This window comes from Nicotiana sylvestris, chromosome 3 (assembly GCF_000393655.2).
Source record: "Nicotiana sylvestris chromosome 3, ASM39365v2, whole genome shotgun sequence".
Taxonomy (NCBI): Eukaryota; Viridiplantae; Streptophyta; class Magnoliopsida; order Solanales; family Solanaceae; genus Nicotiana; species Nicotiana sylvestris.
In genome coordinates, this window is record NC_091059.1 from 220,517,229 (window position 1) to 220,536,539 (window position 19,311).

Genomic DNA, 19,311 nt, shown 5'->3' on the forward strand with positions numbered 1-19,311 from the left:
AACGGTCCTATACTCTTGCATAGATAAGTCTTAAATGAGAGTGAAAAAACAACAACAACAACAACAACCCAGTATAATCCCACTTAGTAGGTTCTGGGGTGGGTAGTGTGTACGCAGACCTTACCCCTACCCTGAGATAGAGAGGCTGTTTCCAAATAGACCCCCGACCTCCTTCCCTCCAAGAACTTTTCACCTTGCTATTAGGGAGACTCGAACTCACAACCTCTTGATTGGAAGTGGAGAGTGAAAAAAATATTTTTTAAATTTCCGTCGAAACAAGAAATAAACAACAAGAAGAGACAATCAATAACCAATTAAAGGCGGGGATTAAATTGTAGAAACTGCCTATTGTAGGAAGAACCTAACCTACACATACAACTTACCAATTACGGTACGGACCAAAAGAAAATTTTACAAATATAGCCATGGTCATTTTTAAAACAGTAGGAATATAAAGCACATACACTATTTTTGAACTTTTGAAATAGCTCGAGAAGTATAGACTTCACGAGAATGTGGTGATCCAAACACTGTCGCACGTGTAGCATTAAAAGCAGTACATCGTTTTTTCTTCTATATTTGGAATTTGGATTCTATTACTATCTCATTTTGGCTTATAAACAAAGTGTAGGAAAAAAAACTAAGTGTGAGACGTTGTGTTCTTGAAAATTGCCATATATATCTCCTCGTTTTACTCCCATTATAGCATGTTTGAAGAAATTATAACCGACTCAATTCATTAATCATGATGGGATATATACAACTGTAATTCCCCCTCTTCATGCTCCTATGTCTTCACTCTTCTTTAATTCTTTTTTCAAATTCAAAAATCCCATAATTCCCTCTCCTTAACATTCTCTTTTCACAGAAAAACTCCCTTATCTTGCTCTCTTGAATATTGAATAACAGCTCCACGAAATGAGCAGTCCATTCACAATAACAAGGCTAGTAAGATGGCGAATTAAAGATTGGGTGTCTTGTTTCTATGCTTGCAGATTTCCTTTAGGTAATTCTAAAGCTTCAATCTTTTTTTTCTTCTCTTGTTATTTTTTCTTTAAATTTAATTGATATAGTACATTTTTGGTAGAGGAAGAAAAAGATATTTATTGTGCTATGTCGCCTCAAAAACCGAGTAGAAACATGGTTTTCGACCCTATTGGTGATCATAACAGAAAGAAGAACAGGAAAAAGTTGAAAAAGAAAATGGAAAAGAGGAAAGAATTTGTGGAAATTTCAGCAGAAGGGAAGGCTGAAGAGGGAGGCAATGACTCAAGCTGGCCTCGATTCTCAGAAGAGGATTATATAGTATTTTGCTTTGAAGATGATGGAGGAATACATATAGTGGAAGATAAAAAGTCGGAGAAATTTCAACAGAAAATTGATCATGTTAACTTAAGCCCAAGGCCTGTTTGTAGGAAGGTTGGTAATTAACTCTTCTCCATTACATTCATTTTATAATAATTTTCTGTGGGTTGAATTTGGATAAAAGTATCACTCTTAACGGTATAGATAATACTACATAATTCGATTGAGACTAGTTATTGGAATAACCTCTTCGATAAGGTACGGGTAAAGTCCAAATCTCTCCGTGTGAGATTATACTAGGTATGTTGTTGTTGTTGTCGATTGAGACTAGGAATGTCGAAGCATTGGCTTAATTTTTAATATGACTTAAAAGTGCGAAAATAATTATTAATAAGACAGTTTTTTTTTTTTAACTTTTGTAAAAGCAGCTTAATTATGTGGAGAATGGACAAGAGTTCCATGGTCACCGTCAAAAAAACAAGGTCAGTCCAGATGGAGAAGATAGCTATGGTACAACTGAAGAAGATAATGATGAAAGGGTAAAGTCCTTTAGACAAGTTCCGTTATTTTTATCTTTTTTTACTCCGCTTAATCAACAATGTTCTCACTTATTCTTTACCAAAACCTTCAACCTATCATTTGGTAATGAAAATTACTCTAGCACTTGAAAAAATCTCACTTTCTTTCTATTTAGAATAAAAACTATTGATACGTCTTGTGGCAATGAAATTTGTCAATAGTAGCATAGTCACACTACTCAACTCGGCATCTTAAAATTTGAATTACATAAAAGACGTATATACGAGGTGACGAATGTGTATATGATCTTATATGTGGAAATTTGTCCGATTTAGACTCTTGTCTAGAATTTAGAAATAATATTATGTTGTTATTGGCAGGGTGAGAGAAAAGGGAGCAACGATATGGAAGAGGAATGGCCACCTGCTGTCGATAAAGAGATCAGTCACATAGGTGATGTTAGTGAAAGCAAGACGAGTCCATCTGCTGAATCAAGTGAGTCTAATGATCACTCTAATGGCAGCACTGGTTCCTTTGCCTTCCCTGTGTAAGTATCCCATTTTCTTTCTTATTTTACTCTTATTTATGGTGTAATTATTTTTTGCATTGAAATTGGTAATTATTTAATTGGTTACCAATATTGCTAAATTTGCAGTTTGGGCTGGGATTGGATGGGCAGTCCAGCTCAAATGCCGAAACCAGAGGAAGGCCCACGTTACGAGAAGCATAAGGCTTGGACATGTGTGCGTCATCCCTGTTGCAGATTTTGATACCTTTTTTTCCTCCCCATTTTCCCCTACGAGATTTTCCTGTTGGATTCTCAAACTGTTAAGAATATAAATCGTTCTTTTATACACTGATCAACATTTTGTTTTGGTCCTTGTTAGTACATTTTGCTTACTTCCAGCAACAAAACCGAGTAAAGAGAAATAGAACTGAAATAGATACACCAATGGGAAGGTCAAGAGGAAGAAAAAATAAAATAAAAGAGTAACATCCAACAACACTATTCTGAATTCGAGCACATTACTCGAAAGAACAAATCATAGCAACAGAGAGCTTCTGTATATTGGTAATCAATCGTGGACCCATTTCTTGTACAATTACTTGAGAAATTTACTGTCACCATAAATTATTTAAACAACATCATTTGCACAATAATACAAAAAACTATAGCAGTCAATTTCCCAACCAGAATCCATGTTTATGTTCCCAGAACAAGTGACTGCAGATATAGTCTTGCTTTGGCAGCTGCAGAAAAAGATGCTTCATCTTGATTTTCTTTAGCAGCAGCAATTGCTGCAATGTAAGCTTCTCTTGCCACCTCCAGTTCCTGCATTCCTGTTTCGTTTGGGTGATCCTGTACAAAACGAATTTGAGATTTACAAATCTACTAGAAGCTGAGAAGATAAATATATCAAGTAAATTCCCTAATAGCTTGACCTAGCCAGAGATTGCGCAAAGGGCGTGGCAGGGCAAGAGACCCTTGACAAAATAAAAGGTGTGGAAGGTTAGCTTACTGTTTCAATGTTCTTGTCGCACAAGTAAGGGATGACATCATAATCTTCAGCTAAAGACCTAGAACCATTCTTTGTCAATTTTTGAACAAACTGCATGAACCATGCTATTTCTCGCCGAACCACCTCTAGATCGTTCTGAAGTTTATCCACTTTCTTGCTGGACGTCGTCGCTTCCCATTCTAACTTCTCTACAGCTGCTTGCTTGTCAGCTAACATAACCTAAGGAGAGCAAAAGGAAGACATAATGTTGGGGGTTTACCCCTGAAAATCTGCATACAAACTAAGCAGTGATCTAGTAGTAGGAGCCAGTTCAATGTGCAGTAGTGTGAAATTTACAGCCTCGGGGAAATTAACCAGAACGTATTGATTGAAACTTCTGGTTGGCATTTACTTCCTGATACTCAACAGAAAGCAAAGGGTATGATTATATAACTACTCCTAAGTGATCTTTGTTTCTTAGTCTGTCTAAAACAGCCAAAGTAGAGCCAAATGTTTAAGAGGGTAACTTAGTGACCTTTAAGTTAAGCCATGCGTTTCTAGAAAAAATTGCATCTTTTTGCTTTTCAATTTGGGGGTTGGGGTTGGAAAGGGCGTAAGCTGACATTATATATTCACCTTTGCATCAGAGAGTTGCACTTGAGTCGATTTGAGTAAAGAGTCCTTTTCGGCATATTCCTTCTTCATTTCATCTAGTTTAGCACAAATAGAAGCCATTTCATTCTTTGAGATCTCAACTTCCCTCAAAAGTTCATCTTTCTCCGATAATTTCTTTTGCAGATCTTCCACTTGCTCCCTCAAAGCCATCAATTCTTCTCTATCTTTTTCTAACAAAGGTGACCTTGAGGAAATCATTGAGAAGTTCTCAGTGCATCCATCTTGGTTACCGTCAACATTTTTATTTTGGTCCCTATGCTTTTTCGTCACAGTTGTTTGAGCTGCATTCCTTCCTTTTGCCTCAGACGTCTGCAGCAGCCATCAGTGATTCAGTGTTAGCATCTCTAATGGACCAAAAGAAAGCAATGCTCGTTCTCATACAATTAGGGTATAAACAAACAAACAAACTTGTTTAGCAAGGACAACCACAGAGAAGAATATGCAAGCAATCAGAAGTTAATTCCACATACACAACTAATACAAGTATCATATTTGGTCAGTTCTCAGCTAGACAAAGTTGACTGCTCATTTATAGTAGCGAGTTGATGGAAATGGCTTCACCTACTACCTGAGACGAGATATCGAGCGGGAGGAGAGAAATAGTACATTAAAGAAATTGTTATAGAGTAAGATAAACTTCCTTTTAACTCTTTTTTATGAGTAAAATTTTAGATATTGATGTTGTAAGATTATAACCTCAAATAAAACATTACTATTAGAGGCTAATACATCATGCCACTTTTCTCTTGCATCAGCATATCCAAGTTTCATGGCAACTTTAGCCACCAAAGTTGGATGCATGTACGATGCTTTCTTTTTAATGCAAACTCTAATTTAGTCAGTGTAGATGAAACCCCAATTTTGATTCGTGCTGACCTGTCATGAACCTGAACAATGCCTGCCGTTATTGTTCCATACAATTAGTTATTACTCCTACAAATCAATATGAAGAAGTTTTATATAGTTAATTTTCTAGGCTCTCTCAACCTTCCGATTGCCATTGAAATGGTAACTAACATTTTGAACCTTCTACTCCAGCCTCTAATTTGCCATCTTTTAACTATAGCCTAATTGCAGATCCCAAAAGAAGGATGTCCCCTACAATATTAGCAGTCAATTGAGCATTCAGTACAAGCTGGAAAATGGCATAAATATAACAAGGAAGACTGAAACATCGATAAAGCAGCCCAATTGAAAGATGCAATCACAATAATAAGTACTCAAGCGAATACCGGAATCGACAAACTGACTTATATCACATTATTATTCGAGAACCACCCTAATATACTTTATCTAAAAAACAAGCACCCTGCATAGTATATAATAATTTACTTTCTTCGTCTTTTGAAAAAACTATTTCCCAGATGGAAGCAGCTTTTCACTACAGTTGCAAGAATATAGAGAAGACGGGTTGTAAGGAATTGCATAAGTATGTGCAATACTGCAATTTGTGGTCACTTGTTTAAACTTTTTCATGTTTTGCTTGATTTGTGACAGCTTCTATCTCCCAACAGATTTCTCTATCCCGATATGACGAAGAAGCCTGCAGATTAACTCAAATTGTTTTGATGGAATGTAAATCTTATGACTTCTATGAACTATATTAGTTACTCCTATATGATTACCTGAATAAAGTGTTTGCAATGGCCTGTGAGGTACTCGTGAGAAATTCTATTGCACCTCTTCTATCTAAATTGATTCCCCCATCTCACCAGAAAAAGAAAATGTGTGAATTTATCTCTTAGCCGTGTGTCATTCCTCTATATCTGGGTTATCCTTATTCGTGGTAATTAGACTGAGGTCGTACGAAAGCAGGATGGTGAATTTAGTAGAAAAGGAAAATACTTGCAGTCATCATGTGCCATTGCACCCCTATCTTGTCTAACCCAATTTATATTCTTGAAAAGTCTCATGCTAAAAACTTAACTGACTTTGTCCAACATCCAACCTTATGTCAACCAAGCCTCCTGTTTATAACTGAGCCCTATCCTACCCAATAGGTCAACTTATGTTAGTTATCGTTTTTCTCCGCCTTGCTGAAACATAACACTTACTTTCCTTAACTCATTAGAAACCAACAGAAGATTCTCTCCAGTTTGGTTTCTGGAGCACGTCTCAACCAGCCAGAAGCGCTGATTTCAGAGTAGTAACACTGTAACATTTCTAACATTTCTAGTATCTCACTTAGGGGTGGGCATAAAATCCGAAAACCCAAAAAACCGGACCGGACCAAATTAATTCGGTATTTCGGTATCGGTATCGGTTCTTCGGTACTAATTCGGTATAAATATTTCAAAAGTTCGGTACTTCGGTACGGTTCTCGGTATTGAACTTTCGATACTTTGGTAAACCGAAATACCAAAATATTTTAGTAAGCCTAGCCCAATTATCCATTACCCAACCCAAGTCCAACTGCCCAACCCAAGTCCAACTGTCCAACCCCTAAAGCCAGTAGGCCCAATTCAACTACCCCAGTCCAATCTTCGACTTTTGACTTGCAATCAGATATATATACCAAGATTACAAAATCCAACTTGGTGGAATGTGTTGATATCTTCATTTATTTGATTCTGGAACTAAATAATATTTGAAAAGTTCCTCTTTTTGTTGTTGTTTTAGATTCTTTGGTTCCTCTGTCCTTTGTTGCTCTAATGCGGATTCTCGTTTAGAACATAAATTTGGCAGATTTGGTTTTCACGGCGGGAGCTTTTCAGGGTAAAGGAACGATTAGTGATTACCATAAATATGGATTAAGTACCGTACTAATATTAGGCATTTGAAGATAGATTGAGTGGAATAGATGAAAACGTTATTCCTTCGAGTTAGTTGTTGACAAACCAATATGGTTATCTCATGGATTTGGATTATATCGACAAACTATTGTTAGAACTCCCCCGGCAAATAAATAAAACTAACAGCAATCTTACAGAACCGTACCGAAACCGTACCGAACCAAACTAAAAAATACCGAACCGTACCGAACTACTTTGGTACAGTATTTGGTATACATAATTGATATATTGAAGTACCGAATCGAAGTTTTTAAATACCGTACCGAAGTACCAGATGGCCACCCCTAATCTCACTTTGGAGACACACGGAGACAAAGAATGGACCCAAATAAAAGATATTTGGTGAAATCCAGAGAGTTTGACTTTCAAAGTGTCTATCACAATGAAAAAGCAGGGCAAAACCATAAAACCAAAGGTGCCATGTGTTCAAGAATATATCTGGATTCATATTGTCATCGAACCAGGAAATAGCATGGGTGAAAGTACTCTAAACAATATTTGAATAGATATTCGATCACTAGTTCAAATAGACCTAAGTGAAAACTAGGTCTGAGAACCAAGATAAACATAAATTTCAGTTGGGTTTAGACAAACTATTGGACTTAAAGCAAATTGCATCCTACTTTTACGTTGAAGCTACTGAAGAGAATGTCAGTAAAGTGAGACACTTCGCAGAACATGTTCAGTACAGAATTTGAAGCATTCGTCGGAAAAACAAACAATGTACTTAATATTATTTACTTTTCTGATACGACACTATTATCAACTTGAAATCCTGAAAATAGATATATGCATACAGGAATTGAATTACTACTCCTATTAGCCATAAAAAATTTACAGTTCAAGGTAAGTCAAAATTCAGTCCACCGGCACTTTACTTTGCTGTATCTTAGACCTAATTCAACATGTCAAAGTCCTAATCTACCAGAAGCTGCAATTTCTTCCCTATTGAAAATATTGCCAGGAAGGTAAAGCATTAATTACATTTCATCAACTCGAGCCTCATAATGTTCTAGGAAATGAAGAAGGAAAATTTGTTCCAATAAAGGAAGAGGTTCCAGAGAACTGGGGTTTATTAAACATTGCTTCTATTACTATATATACAAACACTTAAAAAAGGAATTTGCACACGGAAGATTATAATTACCAAGCAATTTGAAACTGAGACAGCAAATTATTAATACAAATACACGAAATATCACAGTAGAATTATATCATTTCTAGATTTAAGACTAAAAAGGATGCCCCGTGTGGGGGAGTGCGAAGGTGTGTGGGGAGGGGGGAGGGGGGGGAGAGGTAGGGGATAGGGAACTACCTTCTTGTAAAGTGACTCTTTTGAAGGCGTTTTAGTGTAGGTCATTGATCCCCTTCTAGTAAATGAACTTTTCGCCTTTCGATCCTGTAAGAAATCACATGAAAAATTCAAAATTTACACGCCTATAAGAATAACTTGGCGCAAGTAAAAAAAGCAATAGGTTCAAGAGAGGGAAAAAGTTACAATGAGGGACTGAACAAGAGGAACGATCTCGACGAGGTCATTGAACAGCATGCGGTCAACATTTCCAGCAGCCGAATTAGAGAGAGAAGAATCAGTTCGCCGGAGAGTAGGGGAGCGGTCTTCGCCGGAAAGCCAAGACCTGGAGTCAGCTCCGCCACCGAAATCGCCATTGTTGTCCTGCAAATCCAACAACTGCTGCGGCTCATACATTGTCGGAGATGAGATGACTTTCAAATTTGTCAAGTAGACAGATTTGTCGATTCTGAGAATTTTGAAAATTGAAATGCCTTTGATTTTGCTATGACTTTAAAAAGAAAGTTTTGCTCTTTTTTTCCCTTTTTAAAATTCCTTGCTCTTTCCAGGCTACATTTTCAATCTGCGTTAAGGGACGTTACAACTAAAAAAAAGAACGGTAGATTTACTAAATACCCATTTATTTCTAGGTAATTACGGTTTAACCTCTCGATCAGAGCCAAACGCTGCCCCTACTTATATGCCGGCCGGCCTTTTTTTCCAAATATATAATTTTAGCTCTTCGTTTATTTAAATAAAGCCTTGAAATGATACAAAAAATGAAACAAATCATTTATAAGATCTTCAGAGGATAGAAAATGGATGAATCACCATGTTGTAAATAGGTAAATGCAAAACATGCTGACATGTTATTACAATCACCAAATCGGTACTTAATTAGGCTACCTTTTCAATTTTTATTCTTGCCGGCTCCTACATTACTGTACCTATAATTTTTGACGCGGAATAAAAATTTGTATGTAAAAATTTATTAAATTTGTAAAAGTAGTAGATATGAACTCATAACTTTAAAAATATAATGAAACCTTAAAATTAAACTCATAAAATTTAAATACTGGATTCATATCTGAAGGTAGGTTTTACTTCTAAACTCTACCTATCTTAGCTGCTACATCACTAGACGCTTCCAACTTCAGTTAATAAAGTTTACTTTGAAGTCGCATTTATGTAGCTAAAAGCAAATCGCATAGCAGGAATGCGACTTATAAATTGCATTAGTTGAGCGACTTATAAATCGTGTTCTTCAAATACGACTTATAAATCGTGTTACTCGAATGCCATTATAGATCCTTTCTTGAAATGCAATTTAATGCCTATTAATACCAGATAAAGTGGGTTAAACTTACGTGTTGATAGTGAATAATTTTATACATTATCAAGTTAAAATTTACAATAGAAGATAAATATTTATTAAAAATCTAATCTGGTTACCTTAAAATTAAAAAAAATGGTGTACTTTATTAGTTAAATTATATTAATAGCGTAAAAGAATCATTATTAATGAATATAACTTAAATCTAAAATTATTTCTCACTTCATCCAAATTTATATCACATTTTTTCATTTTGAGGCATCTCAAATATTCAATATAATACCATTGATCATTTTATATAACGTTATTCCTTTCTAGGTGAATATTAGCATTGCCTTGGAAATTTGATCTATACTATTGACAAGAGGGATTGCTCTGATGGTAAGCAACCTCCACTTCCAATCGAGAGGTTGTGAGTTCGAGTCTCCCCAAGAGCAAGGTGGGAAGTTCTTGGAGGGAAGGATGCCGGGGGTCTATTTGGAAACAGTCTCTCTACCCTAGTTGGGTTTGAAAGCTAAAAAATGAGATTATTGGATTTTATCAGCTATTAATTTATTATTTAATTTTCTAGTTCGTTGCCACTAGCATGACGTATAAGTCAAATTAATATCTTTATCATTATGTTCGGTTATACTGTATCATAAAAATTGGTGAAATTTATAAAAATATGTTTATAAACATCCTCGCGAAACCTATCATTCGATAAAATATATTAGATTTCCTGGTTAATTATTTATTAGGTAAATAATTTGTAGATGACAAGCAAGATTCAACTAATTATAACTTTGATCAATGAAATTTGAACTTCCGACATTACCATTTGAAATTGAATCTCCCACTTAGAGTTGCTAATTGAGGTAAAATGACCAACTATACGGTCCCTAGTCTCCAAACCAAAGGACCCCTACAATAATTTATATTTTAGAGTACTCAAATATTAATTATACGATAAAAGAGTTGCAGTTCTAACTAATGAAAACTGCGTTGGTCGGCTAATTAATTTAAGCATTCCCCACGCAAAGTATTGTCCAAAACTGAAAATGAGAGATTTTCTACTGACAATACGAAGGAAAATTAAAACGAACCTTTTATTTGATTATAGTAACAAATCGCCATCACTATCACTAAATAAGAAAGTGAGTAATCCAGCTCATGGATTAACTTGAGAATTCCGTATAAATGCACTTTTTTCTTTTCCTAATATGTGAAACTGATATTAAGAATTAGAAGATCTTCTCTATTCAGTGACCAGTATTCTTGGGCAGATTAAAATAGTTAGTTTTCGTTTTGCTTCTTTCTCAGAATTCAATTTCATCTTCAGTCTTCTTGTACATTTATCTGCCAACTCATGACTTTCTGTATATGTATATGGCCGTTTGCAGGTTACGGTCAGCTGTTGATTGAAAAAAGGTATTTTACTTCATTAATCAAATGTCCATTTTCATTGTCTAAATCAATTATCTAAGTAGTAGTTTTTTAGTTCCCCCCCCCCCCGCCCCCACCCCACCCCCCACCCCCTCCCAAAAAACTTTGACTGAGTGAGACACTAGTTTTTCTATATTTTTGGCTTAGTGGTTCCACGACGAGTCGTGAAAACAGCCTCTTGCAGAAATGCAAAGTAAAGTTGTGTACAATAGACTCTTGTGGTCCGACCCTTCTCCGGATCCCGTACATAACGGGAACTTAGTGCGCCGGGCTGTTTTTTTTGGAGTGATTTGCTGTCAGGAAAAGTTTTGTATTTAGGAGATGTAGTTGTGATCTGTGAAAGCATAGAAAAATATATATAAAGCATTTGTTGAACTATCATTTCTAGAAATTTCCACAAGCGTATGTTAATTATATATATCTGTAACTGTTGCCATTACTTAAATGGCATAATATTAGAAACAGTTGAGACCTTCTAATCTGAGGTCTTATACTCTCCCTAATTAGTTGGCTTTCCACTTTCACTGGTTTGTTAGATGTTTTGGCTTGTTTATTGGTATCATATTTTTCTTCTCTTTGCAATTCAATACTTCTCCATGCTTTAACTTTTTGCAATTTTCAATCTTTATTACTTCCATTATTAGCTTATTGTTTATAGGAAATGTTTAAATTAGTAAATTTATTTAAAATTACTGCTAGGTTGAGAGGTAATCGAGAGATTCTCCTTGTCTTACCACTAGTATTAACACTAATCTTGTATTTTTTTCCTTATTATTACCCGGTGCGTCAATCTTACCGATAGTATTGGTACTATTCTTGTATTCTCATGTTCCTAAATCTTGGTTAGTAGTACATGTTTAGCCATTTGCTTTCGCCGCCTATACCTTGTTATTGCTATTATTTGGTTATTGCTTTATTTTCACTGTTCTTGAGCGGAGTGACTATTGGAAACAACCTCTCCACCTTCATAAGGTAGACGTAAAATCCGCGTACACATTACCCTCCCCAGACCCCACTTGTGGGATTCAACTGGTTTTGTTGTTGTTATTTGAAAATACTGCCACAGTGAAAATTGGTGAAGCTGTACTACTTGGATATTATTTCTTTCCATGAACAAATATCCCTTGTTCACTTTCTGGTTATGCAGATATCACACAATCCCTCATAGCATGTTACATTGTTACCTATGATCTATCTATTAAAATAGATTTCGTTTGTGATTGAATGCTGAGAACATGAAATTTCCTTTATTCGCTGCAGAGAAAGATGCAATCTTCCTTAGCAGAAGGAAAAGAAAAGAATAGTAGAAAAATAGAGCATACAAAAGGGTACTGAATTTGTAAGATCTGAATTATATGGAGTGCAGATTACCCGAATCAGTTGTTTTTCTTCAAGACAACAATCATCAAGTTTTCAAGGACATCTGTATGGATGGGGAAGAATGTTCTTTGGAAAATTGTGAGCTGAACCACAATAATATTTATTACATGCTTAAGTATGAGCTAGATCATAATGCTGAATTAGAGAACAGAGTTTTGCATGTTTCTGAATCCAAGCCTGAATCGTTCGAGGGAACTGTTAAGCACTTTGACGACTCTAAGAAGCTGTTGATGGAAGGTAAAGCTGATACTGGTGCTGAAGTTGAGATTGCTGGTGCCATTAGTTTTTACCATCCTTTGCCAAAAGAGCAGAGTTTGGATGGAGAGCTGGTTGATAATAAATATAATCAGGTATATTCTGTATACTTTGCAATTCTTGCCTTGTTCTGTTTCAGTTTCTGTTTTCCTTCTTTTTCTTTTTCTTTCTCTTACTCTTACCGCGTAAATGTTAGTATTCTGTGTTCGAAACCAGAAAATCAGAGGGGAAAAAACGTTAGTTCAATAAACAAATCGTAAAATAATTCCGGGCCCACAAGTTGCTTGTATATCCTTAAGGAATTTAGTCCTCTCACTGTTGCACAAGGTTATGGATTACTTCCTCCCAAGATAAAACGGAAAAACTATTCTGTAATACTGGCAATCAAAATTACAGAACTTCATCGAACTCAACAAACTGAGCAAATCACACTTGAAAATGTAGAAAAGAGGGGAAAAGTTTTGAGATTTTCCATGTTTGAAAAATGAGGCAAAGCCTCTAAATTTATAGACAATGAAAGGGTGAGATGAAGAGGTGCAATTCAAAAGGTGCCTCTTTCATTTTCCATTCCCGAAACCTAACAGTAAATTGTCAAGAAGATATGATGCAGGAGAAGTTTCTTATTATTGCTCCATTACCATTGTCATGATCTCCTTACCTTTTAACTTCTTTTTTATAGGATCAAGAGATGAACAAGGAAGCATGTAGTGACCAAAGCAATATACCAGATTCAATTTTTAGAGAAGGATCAAATTCAAACGACAAAAAGAGCTCCAACATTGAAGATGGAACGCCAATGAGAAGTTTAGCGTCATTATTTGCAAGTCAGAATACTGAAAAGCTTCCAGATCGTGAAGACTCGAATGTTATGATGGTCTCAGCATCGAAGCAATGTAATGATAACATCTCAGTTCGCTCCAGTAGCACCAACAGCACGAAATCTTTTGCATTTCCTGTGTAAGTTTCTGCAAAACTATTTCTCATGCCTGACCTCAATCGCAACACTTTACTAAGGTAATTCTTTATCAAACAGATTAACCTCAGAGTGGACCGGCAGCCCTGCAAAGATGGTGGAAGCAGGTAGGAGAGATTTTAAAAGGCGAAGTTGCTGGAGAATGTGCTTTTGACTTCTGCAGATTTGATTTTCACTGAGTTATAGGCTTATAACTGCTTCTGCAACTTGTCTTCATATCACTCTTTCTGGTGTATCGACCATAGATAGCCAATATTGAGTTCCTCTTTTGGCAATGAAAACTTCATCCTTTTTACTCAAATCATAGTTTTTGCATTTTGAAAAATATTTCACGATTAATCGCCTGATTAAACATGCTGGCCTCGACCAGAGAACGGTCTCCAGTCTTTATTTCGTCAAATTGGCTATATATCCTATAGTCCTTTTTTTCTTCATGTCTTACTTTTTTTAAAATCAAAAATCGAAACACGCATGCTCTATATGCAGAAAAGATCTTTATTTAACCGTTTATTGCTTAATCATAGTGAATATGAAGGTAGACCTCCATGGTAGATGAACACTTTTTACCCTATCAGGTCATTCTAAGGATTTCTATAGGTAAGCCTCCTTAAAATATGAGATTTATAATCTTAAAAATACGCCAACATGTAAATGTGACATGATTGAGTAAAAATTTAAATAGATGATTTTATGTTTAAACTCATGCATCAATGTTGCAAAATGTACTGCTGGGAAACATTGTAGCATTGCAGCTATGCAGATATCTAAAGAAATAACTTGGATATAGTATTTGCATTCATCAAGTGCAAAATTCCAATCCTTTCAAGGAAATTACCCAACTATTCATAAAATCCATCCAAAGGAACAAAACAGATGGACCGTACCAGATCTAACTTTCATCACTCATCGCTATCACCTCCATGCAGTAATAATTTCCTGTCACAAGAAGCAGCAGATGATCAAAAAACAGCAAAACAAACATGCAAAATAATCTAGTAGAAACAAAAATACAAACATTGTTTAATTTACTTACATATTTTATATGATATCCACAATATCACAGCTCTGAACATACTCGATAATTGGTTCGACCGTCAGATAATTCTCAGCGAGATCAACGACAGATTCCAAGTCATCCACAATGGTAAGTATTTTCAGCTTCTTCATACCATATCCAACTGGGACAAGTTTTGCTGCAATCAAATGTCATAGTGGGTTAGCTGATTGTGCTACATAGGAAAATGCTTCAGCAGCTTACAATGCAGTTCTTGAAATTCTGGCTGGACGAATGGTACAAAAAGATAGGATCCACATGCACTGGAGAGTGAAATGCTCAAAGGTGCTGGAATAATGAAACGCACACATGCCCCTCCCCTCCCCCAGTAAAAAAAGACTTTCTAGCGAGTAGTGAAACAGTAAAAGAAATACTCCTACAACATAATAGTATGAATTAATATAAATCATACATGCTCCCCAAAACAATCCTTCGATCTGAACAGTTCGAACAGCTTCTTCAAGCTTCTTCATATCAGTCTCATCATCCCATGGCTTTACATCCAAAATAACTGAGGACTTGCCAGCTGAAGTCAAACAAGTTTAAGAGAAAATGTCAAGTTTTTACTAAATGGGTCGCTTCTTATATTCGTTAAAAACTCTGTTTTAGTGGCTTTAAAATCCTGTTAAATCCGTACCAGCGTGATTCTTTAAACAAACATCAGAAACTCTTCATCCATATCCAGTAGATGATACAAATGCAGAAAGAAACTATTTGGATATACAGGTAATAACTCACATTCTTTCTTCTTTCCAGAAGCCTTCAAAGCTGCAGCACGCTCTTCAGCAGCCTTTTTTTTCCTCTTCAGTTTCTTCACCAAATAGGTCTACATCATCATCTTCGTCATCCTCTACAGCTGTGGCCTGGAATAGCATTCACACTTACATCCAAACAACAAAATAAGGAACCTTAGGTGGATCAAGTCAATCAAACATTTAACATGTTAGACCTTATCATACTAACAAAAAAAATCAACAAACTTCACTTGGTAGATAGCATGAGTATCAAACCTTAGCGTCAGCGGCAGGAGGAGTTGCCACTGGCGCGATGATAGGAGCAGAGCCCTCTACTTTAACACCAGAGCCTTCTCCAGATACACCACTACAAGACACGTATTCGGTTAGAGATGCCAAGGTTATTCAAGAATACCTAAACTGATCACCAAAGAAAATATGAATAGACAAAGCTGTATAACTTGCGAGATTCTCATAAGCGCATCAATGTGCTTAGACCACCTAGATGCGTTTACATATTCAGATGATGGTGGTTTTGCTAGTGAAGAATAAACAGTGATATCATCCTTCGAGGCTTGGTACCTGAACGTTGAACAAACAAAACAAATGCTTAAGACATATAAAAAGACATCATCGATCATCAAAGAGGAATTGGAGAACAATCATGCACCCTGTGATATAACTACGGGTTAATTGGTACTCATCAAGCTTCTTCAGACCAGAATCTGAGTTGAGATTGTAGAATGCAACAGCCATTGCCAGAAGATAATCTAAGTCTTTCTGCAATTATATAAGAAGACAACATTGGTACTTCATAATCACGGGATGTAAAAACTCTTTCTTTACCCTAATTCACTGATATTGCTTATTCGAAAATTGAGCTATGTTAACACATCTATTTGCTCGAATCTTTAATTATAGTAATTATTATGAAATGCAAGTTATCATCCCAAATCATCCGTCTTTTGCAACAGAGAAATAGAAATAATAACAATGTAAAATCTTTGAGAAAGAGAGCCAGAGAACACTAACCACGATCCGACGATCAGGGGAGCTGCTATGCAATGGAGTCGAAATAATTTTTGGTACATTTCTGGTGTTTGGTACATAATTAAGGAAAATAATTTTTCAAGAGTATTCATAAATAATTTAGATACAATCAATATGAAGTCATAAACATTCGAACCAACAACTTGTCGAACCCATATATGTCATAAACTTCCGAACCGCTAAACTTTCTAAACCGCGAACTTTCGAACCCGTAAACTTTATAATTTCTAAACTCGTAAACTTCCAAACACATAAACCTCCGAACTCATAACTTTGGAACATGTAAGAACCTGTAAATTGTAAGATAAAAGAACTAAAACTGAAAGTATATAGAAAATATATTTAAATTTGCATATGTTTTGACATTTATTTTGTTATTTTATTAAAGTTTTATTCAAAATGTGGTGCTTCTTTTTCTATCCCAGCTATCCCAGGACATTCAGATACACAAAGTTGTACTTGAGTAAGATGCAAGTCTTTGAAACAGTCTCTTCTTCATGTACAATTTATTTTGACTATTTTTCTTCAAAAATTTATCCTCCAGTGCTTTCCATAATTTACTTGCAGAAGTTTCCTTTGTGTATGGATATTTCTGCTCTCTAGCAAGGTAGGATCGAATGGTACCGCAAGCAACACGGTTGATAATTCTCCAATCTTCTTCTCCAATAACATCTGGTTTCTTTTCTTCAATGGCCAGATCTAGCCCTTGTTGAAAAAGGACATCTAGAACCTCGCCTTGCCACATCCCAAAATGTCCGGACCCGTCAAAAATTTCTACCGCAAATTTCGCATTTGACACAATTCTTGTCATAAGCGAAGATGCCAATGATGACGTATTGTTGACACTTGATGTAGATTCTTCTTGTTTATTGTCCCCCATATTTGACACAAATATTATTTAATAGCTGACGACACAAATCAAGATTATTTCCTTTCTGATGTAGAAGATCAGACTAAGCTGCAACTACAGAGCATACTCAGACAGAACCTTGACTCAGTTACCAAGATAAATCTTTTCTGATGTGGAAGATCAGACTATGCTGCAACCACAGAGCATACTTAGACAGTACCTTGGCTCTGATACCAATTGTTGCGGAAGCCAAATGTATAGAGTGTGAATAAGTCACAACTACTATACCAAAAATTATGACAACCACCAAATAATAAATAAGACAATAAAGCAATAATAAAGGGAACACCAGAATTTACGAGGTTCGGCTAATTTTGCCTACTCCTCGGACACAACCAAATATTTTATTCCACTCCAAAAATACAAGTGAAATAATACTAAAGAGAGAAGATACAAATGCCTTAAACAGATGAGAAGGCAAATGAGAGGTGTGTATCAATCCTAAACATTAGGCCTTCTTTTATAGGGGAAAAATCCCCTCCAAACTTAACTCCCAACCAATGTGGGACTTTGGCATTTTGCCAAACTTCAACAAATCTCCACCTTGGCAAAATTCCACATTTTCAATTCTCTCTCAATAACAAATTTTGGTTGTGTCTTCATCTTCAATCTTCAGTGTTCAACAATGTTGATCAAATCCAAACAATGTTGAAACTTGACCGCAGTCACCACCTTTGTCAGCATATCAGCAGGATTCTCTGTAGTATGAATTTTCTTCACCGTGACTCCACCTTCTTCTATGATTTCTCGTACGAAATGATACCGAACATCAATGTGCTTCGTCCTTGCATGATAAACTTGGTTCTTCGCTAATTGAATAGCACTTTGACTATCACAAAAAATTGTGATACCTTTTTGTTCAACACCAAGCTCCTTTAGCAATCCTTGAAGCCAAATTGCCTCTTTCACAGCATCTGTAATAGCCATGTACTCTGCCTCTGTTGTAGACAAAGCAACTGTTGACTGCAAAGTAGACTTCCAACTAACTGGTGCCTTTGCAAAAGTAAACACATAACCAGTAGTTGATCTTCGTTTGTCCATATCACCCGCAAAATCTGAGTCACAATATCCAACTACAGACTGATTGTCTTCCTGCTCAAAAACTAACCCGACATCTACAGTATTATGAATATACCGTAGAATCCACTTCACAGCTTGCCAATGCTCCTTCCCTGGATTGTGCATATATCTGCTAATAACTCCAACAGCTTGTGAAATGTCAGGCCTTGTGCAAACCATTGCATACATCAAGCTACCAACAACATTTGCGTATGGTACCTTTGACATATACTCTCGTTCAGCTTCATCCATTGGCGACATAGTAGTACTTAGCTTAAAATGGGAAGCAAGTGGAGTACTAACTGGCTTAGTCTTGTCATCTATGCCAAAACGTTGAAGTACTCTCTTCAAATATTCCTTTTGAGATAAACAGAGTTTCTTTGAACGTCTATCTCTAATTATCTCCATGCCAAGAATTTTCTTTGCCTCACCCAAATCCTTCATCTCGAACTCCTTCTTCAGTTGAATCTTCAACTTATCAATTTCTTCCAAATTCTTGGAAGCTATCAACATATCATCAACATATAGGAGAAGATATACAAAGGAACCATCTTTAAGCTTGTGCAAATACACACAATGATCGTATTTGCTTCTCTTGTACCCTTGCCGCAACATAAACTCGTCAAATCGCTTGTACCATTGTCTAGAAGATTGTTTCAATCCGTACAACGATTTTTCAAGTTTGCACACCATATTTTCTTTTCCAGCAACTTTGAATCCTTCTGGCTGAGTCATGTAGATTTCCTCCTCCAAGTTTCCATGTAAAAACGCAGTTTTTACATCCATCTGAACTAGTTCCAAATCCAATTGTGCTACCAAAGCCAACATATTCTAATGGAGGAATGTTTTACAACTGGAGAAAACACTTCATTGTAATCAATTCCCTCCTTTTGAGCATATCCTTTGGCCACCAATCTTGCTTTGTAGCGAACATCTACTTGGTTAGGAAATCCTTCCTTCTTTGCAAATACCCATTTGCACCCAATTGCTTTCTTTCCCTTCGGGAGATTGGCCAATCTCCATGTATGATTCTGATGAAGGGACTGTATTTCATCAT

General features: G+C 36.1%; 3 protein-coding genes and 1 pseudogene across 6 annotated transcripts; 2 read left to right on the forward strand and 2 right to left on the reverse strand.

The window, feature by feature from the left end:
• The first annotated feature begins 684 nt into the window (after positions 1 to 684).
• LOC104240264 (protein BREAKING OF ASYMMETRY IN THE STOMATAL LINEAGE) lies at positions 685 to 2,680 on the forward strand. Of its 2 annotated transcripts, XM_070171506.1 has the most exons (6): positions 685 to 765; positions 910 to 1,006; positions 1,088 to 1,419; positions 1,734 to 1,844; positions 2,205 to 2,371; positions 2,480 to 2,680. In XM_070171506.1, the coding sequence occupies exons 2-6, from the start codon at positions 919 to 921 to the stop codon at positions 2,592 to 2,594; spliced, it is 813 nt and encodes a 270-aa protein (XP_070027607.1). In that variant the 5' UTR covers positions 685 to 765; positions 910 to 918; the 3' UTR covers positions 2,595 to 2,680. The 2 variants fall into 2 exon arrangements, with proteins under 2 accessions (XP_070027607.1, XP_009793375.1); XM_009795073.2 differs by having other exon boundaries at positions 687 to 1,006.
• Positions 2,681 to 2,779: 99 nt separating this feature from the next.
• LOC104240265 (protein MICROTUBULE BINDING PROTEIN 2C) lies at positions 2,780 to 8,894 on the reverse strand. The gene is made up of 5 exons (XM_009795076.2): positions 8,289 to 8,894; positions 8,106 to 8,189; positions 3,960 to 4,307; positions 3,345 to 3,563; positions 2,780 to 3,184 (listed from the first exon to the last, which is right to left on the reverse strand). Exons 1-5 carry the CDS (start codon positions 8,496 to 8,498, stop codon positions 3,029 to 3,031), a joined length of 1,017 nt encoding a protein of 338 aa, XP_009793378.1. The 5' UTR covers positions 8,499 to 8,894; the 3' UTR covers positions 2,780 to 3,028.
• Positions 8,895 to 10,573: 1,679 nt separating this feature from the next.
• On the forward strand, positions 10,574 to 13,748 carry LOC104240266 (uncharacterized). 3 transcript variants are annotated; one of them, XM_009795078.2, is made up of 5 exons: positions 10,574 to 10,688; positions 10,797 to 10,824; positions 12,100 to 12,569; positions 13,154 to 13,431; positions 13,508 to 13,748. In XM_009795078.2, exons 3-5 carry the CDS (start codon positions 12,195 to 12,197, stop codon positions 13,599 to 13,601), a joined length of 747 nt encoding a protein of 248 aa, XP_009793380.1. In that variant the 5' UTR covers positions 10,574 to 10,688; positions 10,797 to 10,824; positions 12,100 to 12,194; the 3' UTR covers positions 13,602 to 13,748. The 3 variants fall into 3 exon arrangements, with proteins under 3 accessions (XP_009793380.1, XP_070024775.1, XP_009793381.1); XM_070168674.1 differs by lacking the exon at positions 10,574 to 10,688 and having other exon boundaries at positions 10,752 to 10,824; XM_009795079.2 differs by lacking the exons at positions 10,574 to 10,688; positions 10,797 to 10,824 and adding an exon at positions 11,269 to 11,324.
• Positions 13,749 to 14,268: 520 nt separating this feature from the next.
• LOC104240269 (elongation factor 1-delta 1-like) lies at positions 14,269 to 15,991 on the reverse strand (annotated as a pseudogene).
• Between the last annotated feature and the right edge of the window lie 3,320 nt (positions 15,992 to 19,311).

Coding starts and splice junctions, on each gene's coding strand:
- LOC104240266 (XM_009795078.2), top strand. CDS start 12,195: ATGGAGTGCAGATTACCCGAATCAGTTGTTTTTCTTCAAGACAACAAT. Junction 12,570..13,153: donor TTGATAATAAATATAATCAG/GTATATTCTGTA, acceptor TCTTTTTTATAG/GATCAAGAGATGAACAAGGA. Junction 13,432..13,507: donor AAATCTTTTGCATTTCCTGT/GTAAGTTTCTGC, acceptor TTTATCAAACAG/ATTAACCTCAGAGTGGACCG.
- LOC104240264 (XM_070171506.1), top strand. CDS start 919: ATGAGCAGTCCATTCACAATAACAAGGCTAGTAAGATGGCGAATTAAA. Junction 1,007..1,087: donor TGCTTGCAGATTTCCTTTAG/GTAATTCTAAAG, acceptor CATTTTTGGTAG/AGGAAGAAAAAGATATTTAT. Junction 1,845..2,204: donor AAGAAGATAATGATGAAAGG/GTAAAGTCCTTT, acceptor TGTTATTGGCAG/GGTGAGAGAAAAGGGAGCAA.
- LOC104240265 (XM_009795076.2), bottom strand. CDS start 8,498: ATGTATGAGCCGCAGCAGTTGTTGGATTTGCAGGACAACAATGGCGAT. Junction 8,190..8,288: donor CTCTTGTTCAGTCCCTCATT/GTAACTTTTTCC, acceptor GATTTCTTACAG/GATCGAAAGGCGAAAAGTTC. Junction 4,308..8,105: donor AAGAGTCACTTTACAAGAAG/GTAGTTCCCTAT, acceptor TGGCTGCTGCAG/ACGTCTGAGGCAAAAGGAAG.